General features: G+C 40.2%; 2 protein-coding genes across 3 annotated transcripts; both read right to left on the bottom strand.

The window, feature by feature from the left end:
• Positions 1–1387: 1387 nt before the first annotated feature.
• On the bottom strand, positions 1388–2639 carry LOC144515620 (von Willebrand factor A domain-containing protein 5A-like). The gene is made up of 5 exons (XM_078246629.1): positions 2446–2639; positions 2228–2342; positions 1977–2110; positions 1798–1886; positions 1388–1521 (listed from the first exon to the last, which is right to left on the bottom strand). Exons 1-5 carry the CDS (start codon positions 2593–2595, stop codon positions 1473–1475), a joined length of 537 nt encoding a protein of 178 aa, XP_078102755.1. The 5' UTR covers positions 2596–2639; the 3' UTR covers positions 1388–1472.
• A 1915-nt stretch (positions 2640–4554) lies between these two features.
• LOC144515618 (von Willebrand factor A domain-containing protein 5A-like) lies at positions 4555–18275 on the bottom strand. 2 transcript variants are annotated; one of them, XM_078246625.1, is made up of 20 exons: positions 18118–18275; positions 15016–15063; positions 14811–14859; positions 14443–14645; positions 14135–14357; positions 12310–12476; positions 12093–12207; positions 11806–11954; positions 11627–11715; positions 11391–11535; positions 9330–9409; positions 9110–9224; positions 8835–8993; positions 8600–8703; positions 7292–7512; positions 6880–6948; positions 5918–5944; positions 5220–5374; positions 4892–5015; positions 4555–4796 (listed from the first exon to the last, which is right to left on the bottom strand). In XM_078246625.1, the coding sequence occupies exons 3-20, from the start codon at positions 14830–14832 to the stop codon at positions 4717–4719; spliced, it is 2247 nt and encodes a 748-aa protein (XP_078102751.1). In that variant the 5' UTR covers positions 14833–14859; positions 15016–15063; positions 18118–18275; the 3' UTR covers positions 4555–4716. The 2 variants fall into 2 exon arrangements, with proteins under 2 accessions (XP_078102751.1, XP_078102750.1); XM_078246624.1 differs by lacking the exon at positions 14811–14859.
• Positions 18276–18487: the final 212 nt, after the last annotated feature.

Genomic DNA, 18487 nt, shown 5'->3' with positions numbered 1-18487 from the left:
CAGAACCAGAACATGGTGCTGCTTTTTACTGATGAAAGAAACCTTCTGAGCAAACTCATTGTCCAAAATAACTCCCATATTCATTTACTAATCCATGTATAAGAGACAAGCAATAGTTTACTATATCTTTAACGGTAAACTGAAAGTTTTAACACGTATTAATCATAATTTTGCATATCAATGACAGCTGTAATTTCCGCATCTAAAAACTGTGGCTCAGACACATCAGTTACAGATGCTACTGTAGTGGAACAGACTAGAGGCTAGCGAGGAAAAGTGGTGCAATTTTGGCCTGTGGATACATTAGCATTAACCTACTTTTACAATTCAGCATCCACCTAAGTGCATGTGTGCCTCATGTATTTACATTTTCACGGTACACGCATGAACAAATGTGTTGTCAGTTTATTTCAACTTCTATGCACAGTTCTTAATTTATGTATTCATAATCATAATTTAGCCATACATGTTTACTTTGTCCAAATATTCAAGTTTAATTAAGTAAAAACTGTTTCAGATGAAAAAAGCAACTGTGAAGCTGCAGAGGGTTGAATGCAAAAATAATATGAAGTAGACTGAGACATCTTCCTGCAGTTCTCCCTCTCCCTCTCTCTCCAAAACGAGATGCAGACGTGTTGTTGTCTAGAAGTCTAAAGTATTATGGGATTTTTTTCGCAATGATGCAAAAAACTAAGTGCCTACCACAGCTTTAAAGGCTCAAAACAGAAGAACTGTATTTGTGCAGTTACATGGCTGATGGATGAAGTGCAGGGCAGATATAGTGAGGATAATAAGGCACAAAACCTTTTTCTATGTCAGTCCATCTCGCAACAAAAAATGTAAATAGTGCAAAGAGTGAAGTATACTGCAATGTTGAGAAAATACAGTTAAAGTTGTAGGATGGAGTAGATCTGCTTCTGTGTACCATTAAGGGAAGTCACTTTAATGAAAATCTCAGAAACCCAGGGCGTCTTTCTGCACGCTGCAACCCAGCAGAGCATTTCCAGCTTCCACACATTCTGTCACACATAAAGCTGAAAAAGACACAAAACATTTATCAACAGTCATCAGCAGAGCACAGTTTTAACAGTTGCATCTCTTCTCCCATCTTTGCACCGTGACCACTGTGACACAAACATACCAAACAGACGGGCAAAGTAAATTTGAAGGAAAATTCCAAACAATCATAACATTGTAGTTCTGTCAAACAGAGACAATTATAATTTATTATTATTATTGAGGACTTAATTTCATGTAATTTTTTACTGGCTCAAGATTCTTTTTCAACCTGTGTGTGTGTGTGTGTGTGTGTGTGTGTGTGTGTGTGTGTGTGTGTGTGTGTGTGTGTGTGTGTGTGTGTGTGTGTGTGTGTGTGTGTTACTTGTCTAGGTTGACTGGAAATGCAGGGCTGGCTGTAAATATGTTCGAGGGGAGTCAGGATCTCTGTTCCTCCCAGATCACCACCCATCGTATTAACTTAGAGCCTCTTCCATGGTCTTCTCATTGTACTCCACACTCTTACTGCCACCACACACGTACAAATGGAGGAGATCAGATGGTGGGTGGTTGTGTAACACTACCATCTTCTACAGAACAACTTGGAATTCACATCCAGTCTCAGACCAACTTTATAACCAATTTTAAAATGTTGGGAGTGAACATTTAAAAACATTTACGTTAAATATAATCAATTGTTTTGCAGAATCAGCCAATATCAATTATTTGTCTGCCGATAGAGCTGACATAAGTTTCACATGTACAATCAGTGATATCAAGTGTCATGAGCCAGTGACTTACGGGAAGATGTGTTCATAGCTGGACCCAAAACTGTAGATGTTGAAATAGCAGCCCATTGGTAAGCTCTTCAACAGGAGCAGCAGAGTATCCTTAAGGGAAGGGAGAAAATATAGTGAAGGCCACTGTGTCAGAGGGACACTGTAAATGATTTACTGACAGAACTAACACTAAATGAATACCCTGGCACTCTTTATACAGGACCCTGCCATACTGCCAGATCTATCCAATAAGAACACAAACTCTGCAGACATCACAGCCTGGGGGAACTCAGGATACAGGCTCAGCATCACCACTGGATCACCCATCAGAGTGCCTAAAACACAGAGGAGAGACAGAAAAATTACCACAAATTTGGCATTGTATTATTTATTCCAACATATGCAACGAATCAGTTGGAAGATGAAGATAATGAATGATAATGTGAACTCACCAGGCTTGGCAGAGGTCTGTCCTGCCTCCACCACAGCAGTGGGCTGGTGGGCATCTTTGTAATAAATCAGCAGTTCAACATCTCTGTCAAACTTGTGTCCTGCAGCCATCTTGACCTGCAGTTCACAAAACACACTCATTAATATAAAATACAGTGATATATCTTGCTTTCAATATTGAGGAAGAATCACACAGCAGACACATCAGCCCTCTACATACTGTAGCCTGGGTTTGCTCTGTGTTGGACTCTACTTTAGAGACTGGACGAGAAGAGGACACTCGGGCAGAGAAAGACAGACTGTAGGGCACCAGAGAGGCTGGAACAGAGGTCACCTGGATACTAACATCTTTACTTCCTGTAAATAACATGAGATAAGTTAGGGAATACTGTAAGAGCAACACATTCTCACTCCCATCACGTAAAATACGGACACCTGGTCAGGTGCCTTTGGCGTTGTTATTGACACTAAAAGTCTCCTTTAGCATCATATCAAAACATGCTTTATCTAAACACGCTTAGTCAGGACTACTGGCGTCACTTTTGACGGAGTTAGGTTAAGGAAAAGATCGTGGGTGGGCTTATAAAAGGTACGTTTCTGTGACACGCAGGAAAAAAAATCCGTATTTTACGAGTTCAGAGTGATAACAAGTTGGTAAGAGACATTACAAAGTGAGAATATTTGGTCCAGCAGAACTTTTGGTAAGAAACACTGAATGTAAACAACACTTGTATTTGTTTACAAGAAAACTCAGTACAGCATTTATAAGTGTTTAGATACAAGAAGTTATACCAGCCAGAATGAAGTTATCTATAATATCAATAAGGTTTTCGGCCTCAAAATCCCAGATTGTTTAGAGTGTACCTGGCAGCACAATTGAAAGACTATTACTACACTGTAAATGGAGTTGTGAGAGGATGTGTTCTGCCACTGTATTGGACATTGGTTTTTGAACCAATTTGTATGGACAAGTGTGGTGTGCACTAAGCTAAAGTTTAAATTCCTGATGAAGGTGTTGCCTGAGTTTCCTACCCTGAGGTTGGTAGCGAGGGTTGAGCACAGCAGGCAGACAAAACTTCAGCCCTTCATCAGCCTGCACAGCCAGCTCAGTGACGTACCGTCACCTCCAGCTCCACCTCCACGCTCTTCAGAGGAACTGACCAAGTAGCCAAAGTATACCCAATGAAACACAACTGCTTAAGGTTTATTCTTTCTTCAATCCTTGCATTTTAACCTTGAGTAGTCCCTGTAACCACACTGATAGTTAAACATGCTGTTTAAAAGTATGCAAAGTATAGCCTGACAAGCCAGACCACATCAAGATTATGAAATGCTTATACTTAAAAGATATTTAAGTATTTAAACGCTTCAGATGTAAAGTTATTCGCTGTCAAAGTGATGTCAAAATGAATGGCAGTCAATGGGATGCTAACGGGGGGTGAGTGCTTGTTAGGAGAAGCTTACCCCCTTGATTATAACTAAAGCAGAAAGATGTTAACAGACAGATGTGAACGTCACGTCTGTGACACCGCCCACGTTGAGCACCGCCCTGCAGTGAGGGGTACTTCAGAACCGGGTACGCTTGATTTAACATCAGGAGAGCACCGGGTGGGTTGAGCTTGAATTACGATCTGGTCCTTTTCCAAAAGCTTTGTGTTAGCAAACAAATGTCTGACTCCTGTCTTTATTCCAAGATGACTCTAAAGTGCTGCAACACTTGCTCAACATTGGATTTGGTTGTAACTTGCAACTGCTTCAATGTCACAGCTCACAAAAACTAATGTCTCTGCTATAATGGAGCAGACTGCACCTTTCCTTTTGTAATGTGCCCTTCTGTGAAAACAGAAATGCAAGATTATGTTATTGCCAGCAGTTCTTATTCCATTCTTCCATCTTTGCAAACACACTCACAGACACACACCTATCTAATGACAGTATAATATAACTCATATATGTTGAACTATGACTAAGAGGAATAAGAACTGTTCAGCCTGAGGGCAAAATGTCAACTGAAGTGCAAGATACATTTTGAAGTTAAAATATCCCTCAGACTCAGCAGTGATCAACCATCCCTAAACATTACAAAAAGTTAGTTAAAAAAAACATCAGGCAGCTCAAACGTGGTACAATGTGGCCAGAAATGTATGCAGACGGCTCAAGGTTTGATTTGCAAATCAGTGTGAGCTAAAGTGCATGTAAGCCTGGTGTCACACAATTTTACTGCACAATGAATAGAGAGCAGGTGTCAAGTCTCAAAGTAAGCCATTAATGGTCATTTTGTTCAAAGCTCCAAGTTTATTTTTCAGTTAAACACAAATTGACAAAAATCTGTAGTTTAGTTCATTTATTTTACTTTTACAATGTTGGAACCAAATTAGGTATACATTCGAAAGAAAAAAGAAAAACAAGAGAAAACATAACATAGAAAACATAAAAGAACAAGATTTAACTGTTGCTAGGTAAATAGTATGGTGCAGATCTAATGAAAATCTCAGAGTCCCAGGTCGTCTTTCCGCATGTTGCAACCCAACAGAGCATTTCCAGCTTCCACACACTCTGTCACACATGGAGCTGAAAAAAAACACAAAACAAGTGAGTGCAGCAGAGTAAATGTGAGCACACACTGTTAAAAACAACAGATAAACACTTATGATTCTGGTTATTACCATTCTGGGCCCGGAGCCATGACACAGCCTTCATAGCCAGAAGCTCCCACTCTTCCTGAGCATCCTTCTTGAAACCATGGAGCCAGATCAGAGCCAGAATGGTGGCCCATACTTCCTGGTTCACCTAATTCACCAAAAAAAAAAAAAAAACAGTCAAAAAAAAACATTGAACAGGTGCTCCAGGAGGAAAAAAAATCAAAGAGAACAAAACAGCAAAAAGGAAAAATCGTACTTCCTCACAACGTAATAATAAAATAAGACACTTAAATGCTTCCACATACAAATATGAATTAAATAATTGATGTTATTATATTTGACAATAACCCACCGATGCAGGCTTGGGCTTTTCCACCTCCTCGCTGGTCTTTCCCAGTGCAGCAGCCAGAGCTGGATCCAGCACCCAGCAGCCAGACGCCTTCTGGAGGGAGACCAGCTGCAGCAAAGGGGTTCTGGGTGGCTGCTTGGGCAAACAGCTTTCTGAGTCTATCAAAGTGCAAAGATAAAGATCATCTTTGTGGATTATTATTATAACAGATTTCCTCTGGCTAAACATATTTGAGTGAATTACTACACGTAGAAATGTGAGTCAGTGTAATCCAGGTCAGCATACCAATGTGTTTATATCTTCAAATTATATTATTGCTCCCTATTTAGAATCTGGCTATTCAACTTTATTATCACCATTCTAGTTTGTTTTCTTGCATAAATTAGGTTTAAAGTGTCAACTTTGCTTGTCTGACTAAGACATTAAATAAATAAGTTACCAAGTTTTTTTCTGTCTTGACTTTGATAATTATGCAGATAATAAATAAAGAACCAGACAGGAGCAAAATAAGAGTCTAAAGTCCTGTCAGCACCGGTGTGAGGCTGTACTAAACATACTTGTTAGCATGCACACAATGACAATGTTACTTGCTAACCCTAACCCAGAAACCCAGCCCCGCTTCCCCTCTATTTGAATTCAAGGTAACCCGCAACCCATCCAACATCAGCAGGTGCTTCTTCAATAATATCTTTGTTACGTACCATCCAACTGGTAATAGTTGTCCATCACTTAAAAAGAAAAAGAGAAGAAGGCCATTACAAAAAGGCAACCACAGTAAATACAAGGAACATAAATTGTAATACACAGAAATCCTCCATGTCTAAACCACTGCACCAGAAACTAGGGCAGAGTTTGATACAAATACAAAAAAACGTCATTACATAAAAAAATGATTCATTCATTTAATTTTTTCTTTTAAAATCTAATGACTATATATTAAATAATGATTCATATTTCAGCATAGCAACTTGCAGTCCATTATGAAGTTAATGAGGCTGTAACAAAAACTAAATCATCAAAATCAGCCGTCACTTTTTTAAAGTTCAATTGACTCCAGCTAGCAGCATTTCCAGACTTCAATTAAAAACAATTTAAATGAATGCTCATTTCACTAGTTTTTGTAGGAAATCTATACCCAGTTGAATATTAACTCAGAAAATAAAAACCCTTTTAATACAGTTTTTACTACTAAATATTGCCTATATAAAATGACAAAATAATTCCATGTTTCATTTTTGAGTTTGGTTTTATTTTCTAACTTCCTGCTCATGTCCCTGATGTCTGTGGTTTTTACAATATCCACTCAGTCACAACAAACACTAGTCCATCTGCTGCTCTGCTAGTGAATTAGTCATATATTGTCCTTAGCACAAATCTAATGTGGCGCTTTAGAAACTTCATATGATTTGATAACTTCATGTTCTGATACCCCATTCACACACACACAACAGCTCAATCTTCCTCACTTGCTGCATGTTGCCGTAAACCAAAACACACTATTGCCAAATCAACTCCTACTTTACACACAGTATTTAACATTCAAGCTGTATAAAAATCAAACAGCAATCTGCCACAGAAATGTGTTTTGTTTTAATCACATCAATTTACATTTTTTTATAGAAACCCACATATGTGTGTTACTGCCATTCAGCTTTTTACTTACTATGTATCACAGGAGAAAAGGAGTTACAATACTGCGGCATAGGCATAGGCATACAACAGGCCATCATCCCTTCAAGATTTAAAAATAAAAAAGTGTATGAGGTCAAGACATGAGACTTAGCAATACAATAAATAAATACAAAATATTCAGGTCTTTCAAATATTCAAAATATCTTCAAAGTGCATGGGAACATGTGAACGGATGTGCAAACTCGCTGTGAGCAGAAATCAAATGGCAGCTTTCAACTCCAAATGAAATTCAGATGAAAACTAATTTGTAGATTTGCAAATGATCAATGATTTTCTGAACTGTAAAAGCAGTACTCATCACGCTTCTCTACACTATTATTCATAGTCAGCTACAGTATAGTATCTCTTTAGTAGAAGGTAACCTTTTTTGTGGAAATACTCACTGGGTGCTGGAACATTTCTGAGCACCAGATTTCCTTGAATCACTTCGCCGTCTCCTTTGTTGACAGCAATGAAGGCAGTGAAGGCACTGCTCACTCCTGATTGGACACTGAGCTCCACCACCTTTTTCTTCACTCCTTCCTCTTGCTCTCCTCCGCACTCTCTCTCCTCCATCTCCAGGGAGCGAATCAGAGTCCAAGCAGCCAACCTGTGGACCGGTAATCTGCAGACAGAAGAGAGATGTAAACACATCTGCACAGAGATTTGCCATATTATTTTTTCCATTAGTTGTTATCTATACCAGCGTATCCTGTTCAGGATCCTAGAGGGACGGAGCCTAACCCAACACACACTGGGTGAGAAGCAGGGTGCAGCCAGGGCAATGTCATGTATCATGTACAGGAAACCAATAGCACCTACTGTCAATACAGCCAATCTAAAGATGCCACATTACCTAATCTGCACGTTCGTGATAGAAAACAAGAGCCCCCAGAGAAAACTCCACACAGAAGGCCCCAGCTACACTAAAGGCGTGTCAGCCAGGTCAGTAGTGGACACCAGCTCCGTATTTGTATTCTGTTATCTGTAGCTCTGTTATCTAAGTATTCAGAGATTGATTCCTAGAGAAATAAAAATACTTTGTATCTGTGGGCCCGATTTGAATAATGCAAGCACAACAAGTGCAAGGTAGTCATGGCATCTGCCATTTTGGTTCATGTATGCGCAGCAGCGCAAAGTGCAGAAGGGCTGGGTGAAGTACACGTTCAGCCAGTCACATCACTGGTCTCATTGCTCTGAAGCAGCTGAGCCAATCACAGTGATGCATGACAAAAACAGCTCCACAAATGCAAAGACTATTCTACAGGGAATCTAAGCTTTAATTGAGTCATTGACTCATGACTGTATTGTAAAATGTTAAAATTGTAGAGAAATAAAATAAAGTATTTTTACGATATTGTTCAACTGCAGGGATCCTTATGTTTCTTTCACAACACAGTTTACATGTTACCATTGTCATTTTGATATGCGAGTTGTATTTATATTTATGCAGCATTCTTTATTTCATTTGAATATAACAGAATTTAATCAATTGTATTTTAAACAAATACCTGACAGATGTTTAAAGTAACTTCACATGCTTTGTCAAGTATTGAACATATACCTGCAGTATACACAATATTCTTTTAATAAATATTGTCATGTTTCTTTTCCCTTGCTTCTTTTTCTTTTAATCTGAATAAATACATTAAATGTAACATTTGTAAGGTTATCCAATGTATAGCAGTGCTGTGTGACCAAAGCCTCTTTACCTTGTGTCCTCTGCAGGTTTGAGACTGAAGTGGACCTGGTTCTGAGAGGGATGACCTGCTAGGCTGTACTTCACCGTCACACAGCCCTCCACTGCCTCTGAACTCTGAGAAAGTGATCACAGTGTTGGAAAACTCTTACTATCATAATTACACACAAATCACTGTAATCCATATTTTTCAAACCTGACAAATCTATCCAAAGAGGTATTTCACTATGAGATGGTGCTGCTCTTACCTGTCCAGTGAGCTGGGCATAAACCAGTGACCTTTGACCATGGAAAAGTGCTGTGATTGGTGGAGAGAGAGCAGTGACAGACACTCCCTTTGGCAAATCCCACTTGACTGAGATGTCCATCACAGCTGGTTGCAGAGCAAAACGCAGCGACTGCATCACCTGATGATGAGCAGGTACACTGTTGTTTTAAGGTACTGGAACAATGATTTCTGAGTATAAATGTGTTGTTGCATTGTTTAATTTGACAGCTTTATTGTGTTTAAAGTCATTCTTACTTTGGGTTCCATCCTGTCAGTCCCTGTGATGAACTGAGCGTGACCTCCTCCTTCCTTGGCCAACCCGTTGATAAGAGCAGAGCTGGCCCCTTCCCCAATCCCAAAAGAGAAACACCTACAATACAGTAGTTTTCGTTAAATACACAAATCATTAAAACATGGGACATATTCTGGTAATTGGGCAGGGTGTTTGTTATGCTTTGTGTTCTTGTGGGTTTACCTGTGGGAACCTGAATTCCTCTTCACCAGATTTATAACTTCTTTGGTGTTGTCCACCTCTCCGTCAGTAAAGACAAACAGCTAGGGAGGAGAGTTTACCATAGACAGTATATAAGAATGGACCAACAGATCCCGTTGCTCTGGACGGAGACCAGTGAAGGATATTAGAAGCACTTTTCCGGTGATGGCTGAGCGTTACAGCGCAGCCTCCAACTGAGAGAGACGACGTAAATGTGCCGTGAGCAACGTGTCTGAAAGTTGTAAGTCTTCTGGTAGCTGTGCCAAGAGAAATCTCAATCATTCCGAATATTGCAGAGACGGAGAGCGTAGGTGTATGTAAGGAGATAACATCGGCACAGGCTAATTATTGCTAACTAAAATGCTAGTTAACATTAGTAATTAAACTTAAACAGCTAATGTGAGTCCAAACTGCCTGAGAGCTTCTCCTGTACTATACGGTAATTCCTCTACTATGCGACAGTAAGTCGCGTGGTTATGACACAATCGTTAGCCTATTTTTACAAAAACGTCTGCTACGGAGCCATAACGTGAGGTACAAGGTAATGGAGCCTTTTATACATTGTCGTGTTTCTCTAAAAATAAACAATGGACAAATAGAGTCTTTAAACGCTTCAGATGTAAAGTTATTCACTGTCAAAGTGGTGCCAAAATGAATGGCAGTCAATGGAATGCTAACGGGAGGTGATGGCTTGTTAGCATCAAAATGGCGCCATAGGAGGTTCGCAGTCCGAGGAGAAGCTTACCCCCTTGGAGTTTACATATCACTCTAAGTTACATCACATCATACCCAGAAGCTTGCAGCATGTGTTGAAAGTTCAGAAACACACATGGTTTTAACAGTAGTGTAAGTGTAAAGATCAAAAAAGCGATAAGAGTGAACCTGTTAAACACAGAACCGTAGGTGTGTGTGTGTGTGTGTGTGTGTGTGTGTGTGTGTGTGTGTGTGTGTGTGTGTGTGTGCGTGCATGCGTGCGTGCGTGAGTGCGTGCATACCCGGATTATCCATAAGGGCACTTGGGCCAGTGCCCAGGGGCACCAACCATTCACAACCAGTGGGGGGACAACACATGACACAAGCTTTAACAATATTTTCCGTAAATTGTTATATTATTCACTTGAAATTGTTGAAAGACCATACATTACTCGTTTATGAACACTAATTTCCCAATAATAATAATAATAATAATACATTATAAATAAATCAAGATTACATGACTACTATCACTCCCCCTCCCCAATCTGTCAGAATTGAGTTGGTCCACAGGTACTCACAAATGTATCATTTGGGGGATGGGGGGAGTTTAACAATAATCAAGTGGCCAGTTTAATCCCCCGAAAAATGTTATAAGTGGTTAGCTTTCTTGATTCAAAGTAATTGGCAAGCAAAGAAAAACATTTTTCACACAAACCCACCCACCTCTGGGTGAGACTTGGTTGCGCCCAACCCTTCTCCATGTTTTCCAGGCACACAGGACAGCGGGTGCGCTTCGTGAGTTTATTCAGTATGCAGAGAAGTGTAAAAGACCGGTCCACAGTCTGCGCTTCTTTTCCTAGAACTCGTATTTCTTTAAGAGGACTTTATGCAATAAATCCATATTCTTAGATCTAATATTAATAGTCTTTTGTACATATCTTATTCATTTTCAGTCCTTTTATTGTCGTTAGCTGTGATCATTGGCTATGATGCTAAAGCAGTTTTAGCTTTCCCATGATGCTTTTGAAAGTTTTTGACCAATCAGAGGAGTTGCTTTCACGGCCCGTGAAATAAAGTTGGAAAAATACATATTTGACCCACCCACAATGCTGCAATATATAGTATTGATTTTGGCTTTTTGAATTGATAGACATTTTGAATTGAGACATTTGAATATAGTACTCACTGCTCATATGCCTACATTTATGTAGTTGGATAAGTTAGTAAATTACATTTGACACACAAAAAGGGGGGGCCTTTGAGGTATAGTGCCCAGGGGCACCACATTTTCTTAATACGGGCCTGCGTGCATGCGTGTGTGTGTGTGTGTGTGTGTGTGTGTATTACTTGTCTAGGTTGACTAGGAATGCAGGGCTGGCTGTAAATGTGTTTGAGGGGCATCAGGATCTCTGTTCCTCCCAGATCAGCGCCCATCTCCTCAACTTTTTTCAGAGCCTCTTCCATGGTCTTCTGGCTGTACTCCACACTCTTACTGCCACCACACACATACATACATATACAAGCATTAACACCTAAAACAGGAACACATTTGTTGGACTGAGTGTCATGAGCCAGTGACTTACGGGAAGATGTGTTCATAGCTGGACCCAAAACTGTAGATGTTGAAATAGCAGCCCATTGGTAAGCTCTTCAACAGGAGCAGCAGAGTATCCTTAAGGGAAGAGAGAAAAGATAGTGAAGGCCACTGTGTCAGAGGGACACTGTGAATGATTTAATGACAGAACTAACACTAAATGAATACCCTGGCACTCTTTATACGGGACCCTGCCATACTGCCAGATCTATCCAATAAGAACACAAACTCTCCACATGAGGCGACTGAAGACATCATAGCCTGGGGGAACTCAGGGTACAGGCTCAGCATCACCACTGGATCACCCATCAGAGTGCCTAAAACACAGAGGAGAGACAGAAAAATAACCACAAATCTGGCTTTGTATTAATTATTCCAACATAAGTAATGTATCAGTTGGAAGATGATGATAATGAACTTCTTGCAAAGTAACACCTTCACTAATTTGCACTCACCAGGCTTGGCAGAGGCCTGTCCTGCCTCCACCACAGCAGTGGGCTGGTGGGCATCTTTGTAATAAATCAGGAGTTCAACATCTCTGTCAAACTTGTGTCCTGCAGTCATCTTGACCTGCAATTCACAAAACACACCCATACATATACATACAGTAATATATCTTGTTCTCAGTATTGAGGAAGAATCACACAGCAGACATATCAGCCCTCTACATACCGTAGCCTGGGTTTGCTCTTTGTTGAGGTACTGGAGAGCGTCCAGGGGACAGTTGGACTCTACTTTAGAGACTGGACGAGAAGAGGACACTCGGGCAGAGAAAGACAGACTGTAGGGCACCAGAGAGGCTGGAACAGAGGTCACCTGGATACAAACATCTTCACTTCCTGTAAACAAGGTCAGATAGGTTTGAAATGATGTAATTAAAGAGGCAGTAAGCAATCAAATCCTTTGGTCCGTTTGTAACTGTGAATGACCCAGGGAGACCAGAGAAGGGAAAGTGCAATTACAATAATATTGGCAGGGCTATCAAATATAAGACTTTTAGTGATTTTGAACAAGGAACAGAAACACAGACCATTAAAACATTTTTTTACAGATGCTGAAATTTGAAATCACGAGAAAAACATGTAATTACATAAATAAAACTTATTCTATGGTAAATATGCAAATGTGAAAGTATAAACACTACTACTTCTAGATAGGTTTTATAGTTATAATTGTTTTTTTATATATTTATATTCAGAGGTGTCAAAAGTATTCACATTTATTACTCAAGTAGAAGTATAGATACTAGGGTTTGAAAAGACTTCTGTAGAAGTTGAAGTATCAACTCAAGCTTTTTACTTAAGTAAAAGTGTAAAAGTACTGGTTTCAAAACTACTTAAAGTATAAAAGTAAAAGTAATGTAAGGGGAAAAAATGCCATTAAGGACAAAAGCTTAGCCCCCACAGAGGCCTATAGTGCACTACCCCATCTCCACAAAAAAACATTTTTCTAAAAGCCATAATGACTGTAATGTTAAAATCATACCTGCAAACTCAGAAGGGCTGAAAAAGGTGGCACGGCTCTTCTCTCTATTTCTCTAGTCTGTGTTTTTCAGACAATGGCAGCTACAGTCTGGTGTTAAAATCCTCTACAGTGAAATACAGACACACTTTTACACTGTTTAGCTGTCAGCATTTTAACCGTGTTTACTCCTGCTGCTAGCTAACAGTAGGTTAACGTTACCTGCTGTCGAGTTTAGTGTTAACTAGCGTCCCGTGCGGCGATGTTTCAGTTCCCTCTAACGTCCATTTTCGGAGCATCAGAGAGAAGCACAGACATTTAAGTGGCACCTAATAAGGCACCGAAATCCGTGTTGCTATTCGGTCCGGTAGATAACGGTCGTTAAGGCACCGGTGCCGTATTAGCACCGGGTCTGTGCAGGTGCGATGGATCGCGTACAAACCAATAGGGTGTCGGAATGGTATATGTTTATACTGGATACTTTATTTATCTGGATATGGTTTTTTTTATGTGTGTGTTTTTTTTTAACGATGACAAGCCGGAATGAAAACAAGCCGAACTGAAATAGGAGTAACGAGGCTATTTTTAAAATGTAAGGAGTAGAAAGTACAGCTAACTGCGTGAAAATGTAAGGAGTAGAAGTAAAAAGTCTGCTGTAAAATAATTACTCCAGTAAAGTATAGATACCAAAAATTTCTACTTAAGTAAGGTAACGAAGTATTTGTACTTCGTTACTTGACACCTCTGTTTATATTTCAGTTCTGTCTTTCTTTTCATTGTAAGTTGATTGTAATTGTAATGACGTATGGCTATCTATTTACTGTTAACATAAAATAAAAGTGCATGAACATGGTCACATCTCAGTACTTTTTGGTGAGTGGCATGACCATTTACAGTACAGCCTACAATAGAGGTTTGAGATGTTGGAATGAACAAAGCATTTTTATTGGGCATGTGACTGTTTTCCGTCTGTATGGACAAGTGTGGTGTGCACTAAGTTTAAATTCCTGATGAAGGTGTTGCCTGAGTTTCCTACCCTGAGGGTGGTAGCGAGGATTGAGCACAGCAGGCAGACAAAACCTCAGCCCTTCATCAGCCTGCACAGCCAGCTCAGTGACGTACTCCAGCCTGATGGAGGCGCTCTCTCCTGGACGCAGACTGCCCACATTCAGAGAGAATATATCTGGACTCTGATCACTCTCCTCCAACAGGAAGGCCTGCTGACCGCAGCTCAAAGCGTCATCATATTCCTCACGAGCCTGGAGAACAGACGACACATGTGAGTAACATTCACTGGGTTTTCAGACTCAATTGTATGGAGTAAATCTTTACTGTCCAGCTCACCTTCTGTTTCTCCTTCACCTCAGCTACAATCTCTGTCTGTCCAATCTTAGCACTGAAGTGACAGACAGCAGCATCTCCAGGCAGAGGGAAGACAAAAACAGCCTCCAGTGGTTTGTCCTCCTTGTTCTCATAGTTCAGAGTGGAGACCACTGTAGCCACATGGTCCCTCACCTCCAGCTCCACCTCCACGCTCTTCAGAGGAACTGACCAAGAAACAGGATAACATTTTTAAAATGCACAGGTCAATGATTATACCTACTTATACCTATTTATGTTGTTTCCTTCTCTTCTTATCCATGACATTTTATGTTTAATTTTGATTAGAAAAGCTCCTTTGCTACCTCACTGTGGCCCAAACACACACTTACATGGAAAACTATCTGCACACATGGAGACACACCAGCAAATTCAGAACCACTATCATGACAGAACAGATAAAAGTTAAATATACAAGAAAATACCATGGTACTGTTTCTATACTATTTCACAGGGTGCTAAACACTTAACATCTGTTATTTAGGTGTGAATGGAGACCAAATAGTAAGGTTTTAATGTTTGCTAACAACTCTTTACCTGGTTCCTTCTCTGCAGTTAGCAGACCACAGCAGTTCATCTTTGAACCTATGTAACAGAAAGGGAGATTTCCATTTTCTAAAACTATTCATTTTGCATCTATTTCATGTTTTAGAGATAGCAAAAAAATACAACAGTTAACTACAGACAGTTTATATACCACAGACAGAACTGAATAATTTATAACAGTCTTTTTCAAAAATGCCAACAAACTCCCAAAAGTTTGTTACATAATAATAATACCAATAAATAATCAAATAAGGAATAAGGAAATGCCTCTGCAGAAAAAAACTGAAAGAAAAAGAGTTGTTCGATACCATTAGGCTACTGTTGCATTTTCTTTGAGTTTTTGAGTAAGGAGAGGCTTGGTCCAATGAGGATTTAACAAAAAGATTTAATATGAAAATGACATGACAAAAACAACTTTTACACTGCAGCAGACTGAAAAGATGCTTCTCCCTTGTGGATTCACATTTCCAGTCCCTAACGACCCTCCGCTTGTTCACTATAGCCGCTTTCCGACTGGAGGGATTTTTGCAGTTCCTAGAACATAAAATTCCTAGAACCCTTTTTTTCTTGTGTTCTGACTGGACCAATTTGGGGATTTTTAAGTCCCTCTGGCCGCAGTTCCTGTAACTCTTTCAGCTCCTACTTCAGGGCAGGGTCTTTTCCCTTTTCAGCATATGAACCTAGGTCAACGAGGGTTCGGGTTTTCGGTACAGACAGACCAACAACAGAATAATTTTAACAATTTCCGCCATCTTATTCATCACTAATTTCACTTCTGACAATGTTTTAGTCTTAGTTTAGAAATGAACTGTTTAGATTTTGAATATAGGCAGTCTTGCGAAAATTGATGCCGAATTGACAATTTGCTTCAAAGTTTTCGGAGTTGAGAAGCTCCATGAAGTGAGGCGACAGCCAGCAGGCGCCTGCCCCGCCTGCCCCGCCCGCTAGCTCGTCGCTCGGCCAGTCATGCTCAGAGACCCCGCTGTAAGCCGGAGGTCTCTCAGACCGGTCTCGTAAATAAGAGGCTTTTATTTCGCCGTTGACGGTTCATTTGTTTAAATTTCACAACACATGTCCATCATAAGATTAACGGGAACCTGTGGTTAACTGCCTTTTTGGAGTTAAAGCGTGTCCTGCGGCCGTCACACTCACACACACACAGTCACACACACACACACACACACACACACACACACACACACACGTCCACAGCGCAACAGGCAGAGGCGGGGGAGAGAGAGATATTTCCCGTTTCTCTTCGGGAGACTTGTTTAAATTAAGACAAATATGCTATATACATTAGATTCAGTATTTACTTCATACTTTTGGTGTATTTGTTTTCTGATTTTAACGCAGAAAGACCGTTGCCGTGCTTGCATCATTCCCTTACCCCTCCTACCAGTCCCTATGGCCACTTGGCCAGTGCGAATGCAATTGGAAAAAACGGTTTTGGGGGAGAGTAGTTAGTAGATCTGTTTAGAAGTGGACTTTTCCAATAACTACGTTCCTGTAACTACTTGGTTGGAAAGCGGCTATTATCCTCCTGGACATGTGGGCGGTTCCTTTTCCCAACGTGGATTAAAACCATTCCCATTGGTCCTTCGATGGCACGGTGGCATGTTGGGCGCATCTCATTGGTTTTCTTCATCGCCCAAATAAGGAGGGCATACCTCTAACATAATGGATGTTTTATGTTACTGTCGGACATAGATGAAAGGATGCCAATTCTTGTCAAGCTACAGGAATAAACATTATTTTGTTCTAATCTAGTCTGCACGCCAGCAGGGGTTGACTCCAAGACGGATAGACCAAAGGTTTCTTCCTGCCATGGCTTCCTCCTGTATGCTAAGTGACAGACATGATCTAATTATCTTGAGAAACTTTGGAATCAGTATGAAACAGAGAGCTATTGATTGGGTCTTACAATCCTTCCGCCTTAACCCAGCTGCAGCGTACATTGTGAATACATCAAAACATAAAAAATACATTGATATCAAAGATCAGTATTGTTTTAACTTTTTTAAACTTAACACTACCAGTATCTGAAATGCCTCCGATAATGCTTGAAATGTTGGTTTATGTATCGGTAGATATGCAAGGGTATACAACGATCCAATTCAGCCCCGAAAAAAAATCTACTTTAAAGTAGTTTATGTTCTTTTCCATTATGACTGATTGTTGCATGCCATTCATTCTTTGTATGTAGGCTATTTGTTTAACAAAAGGGTTTAACCTGAGCCAGGCCATACAAGAATGACAACATTCATATCACATTCATGCAGGATAAGTAGCCTACAGCTGTTAAAAAATAATATATATATATATATTTTTTTTTTTCAAGAAAGACATTCATCCTAGATTTAAAATGGTGAATTAATGATGTTTCTTTAATCATGTTAGGCCTTGTCTGAATGTTTATTTTATTAGACTTGTTATTGAGAAATACCAAAGAATTTCTAATAAGGGTAAACGGGCTTTGGTCGCACATTCCAGAATTCCTGTAAAGACAGACCAGGCCCATTCTGATGATGTCAGACCAATCCAAGTCACAAACACACACACACACGCACACACACACACACACACACACACACACACACACACACACACACACACACACACACACACACACACACACACACACACACACACTAGGCCTATGTCAGGACAACAACCTCGCCATCATTTTTTGCACTGGCTGTGTGAAAATGACCGTTAAATTTAGGTTTAACTGGATTGCATTGTACTAGGGAGTACAAGCTCAGGAGAACATTTTTTTCAATGAAAGCAATAGGCTACAGTCTCTAACTGCCACGCCCCGAGTTGACAGACCAGAGACGCACGCGCTCACTCACGCGCACATTGGCTACAACCCACATTTCCAGCAATCCTGCACTGTGAAAATAAATGTTCCGCTTGTTCAGTATCTGAACCAGACTATAAAGATCTGAACCGATCTGAACTCGTCTAAAACTTCCGGGATTTGCCTTTCTTTCTTTTAACCATTCCAGACATATAACTCTATCTGGGGGGAAACTTTACAGCCAAGACAGCACTGAGTGCGTCAAATTTGATACTTAAATAAATACTTACCTTTAAAGAGATTGATTAATCTGTCCAGTTAGTTTCCCCTTGCAGATACGTGGCGTGAACTTTAACGGTAAACGTTACAAAACAGGACTGGACAATCACTGCGGACAGCTGCAGTATGCCAGTTTTGTTTTCATTCTCAGGCGAGAAGAGTGGGATCGGTTAGGCTAAGCCAATCAGAGGCAGAATAAGGTGGCGAATGCCTTCGCCATCCCTCAAAAAAAATACTTGACTGCTGAGTAGACACTTCACAACTGTAACTGCTCAGTCACGCCTATGAGATGCGCTTGATTCATGACAAAGCATGGAGCTTGTGTGTGTGTGTGTGTGTGTGTGTGTGTGTGTGTGTGTGTGTGTGTGTGTATGTATATAT

Source organism: Sander vitreus, chromosome 3, assembly GCF_031162955.1.
Source record: "Sander vitreus isolate 19-12246 chromosome 3, sanVit1, whole genome shotgun sequence".
Classification (NCBI taxonomy): domain Eukaryota; kingdom Metazoa; phylum Chordata; class Actinopteri; order Perciformes; family Percidae; genus Sander; species Sander vitreus.
Note: the sequence above shows the minus strand (reverse complement) of the source record. Positions and strands in the feature narration are given on the sequence as shown.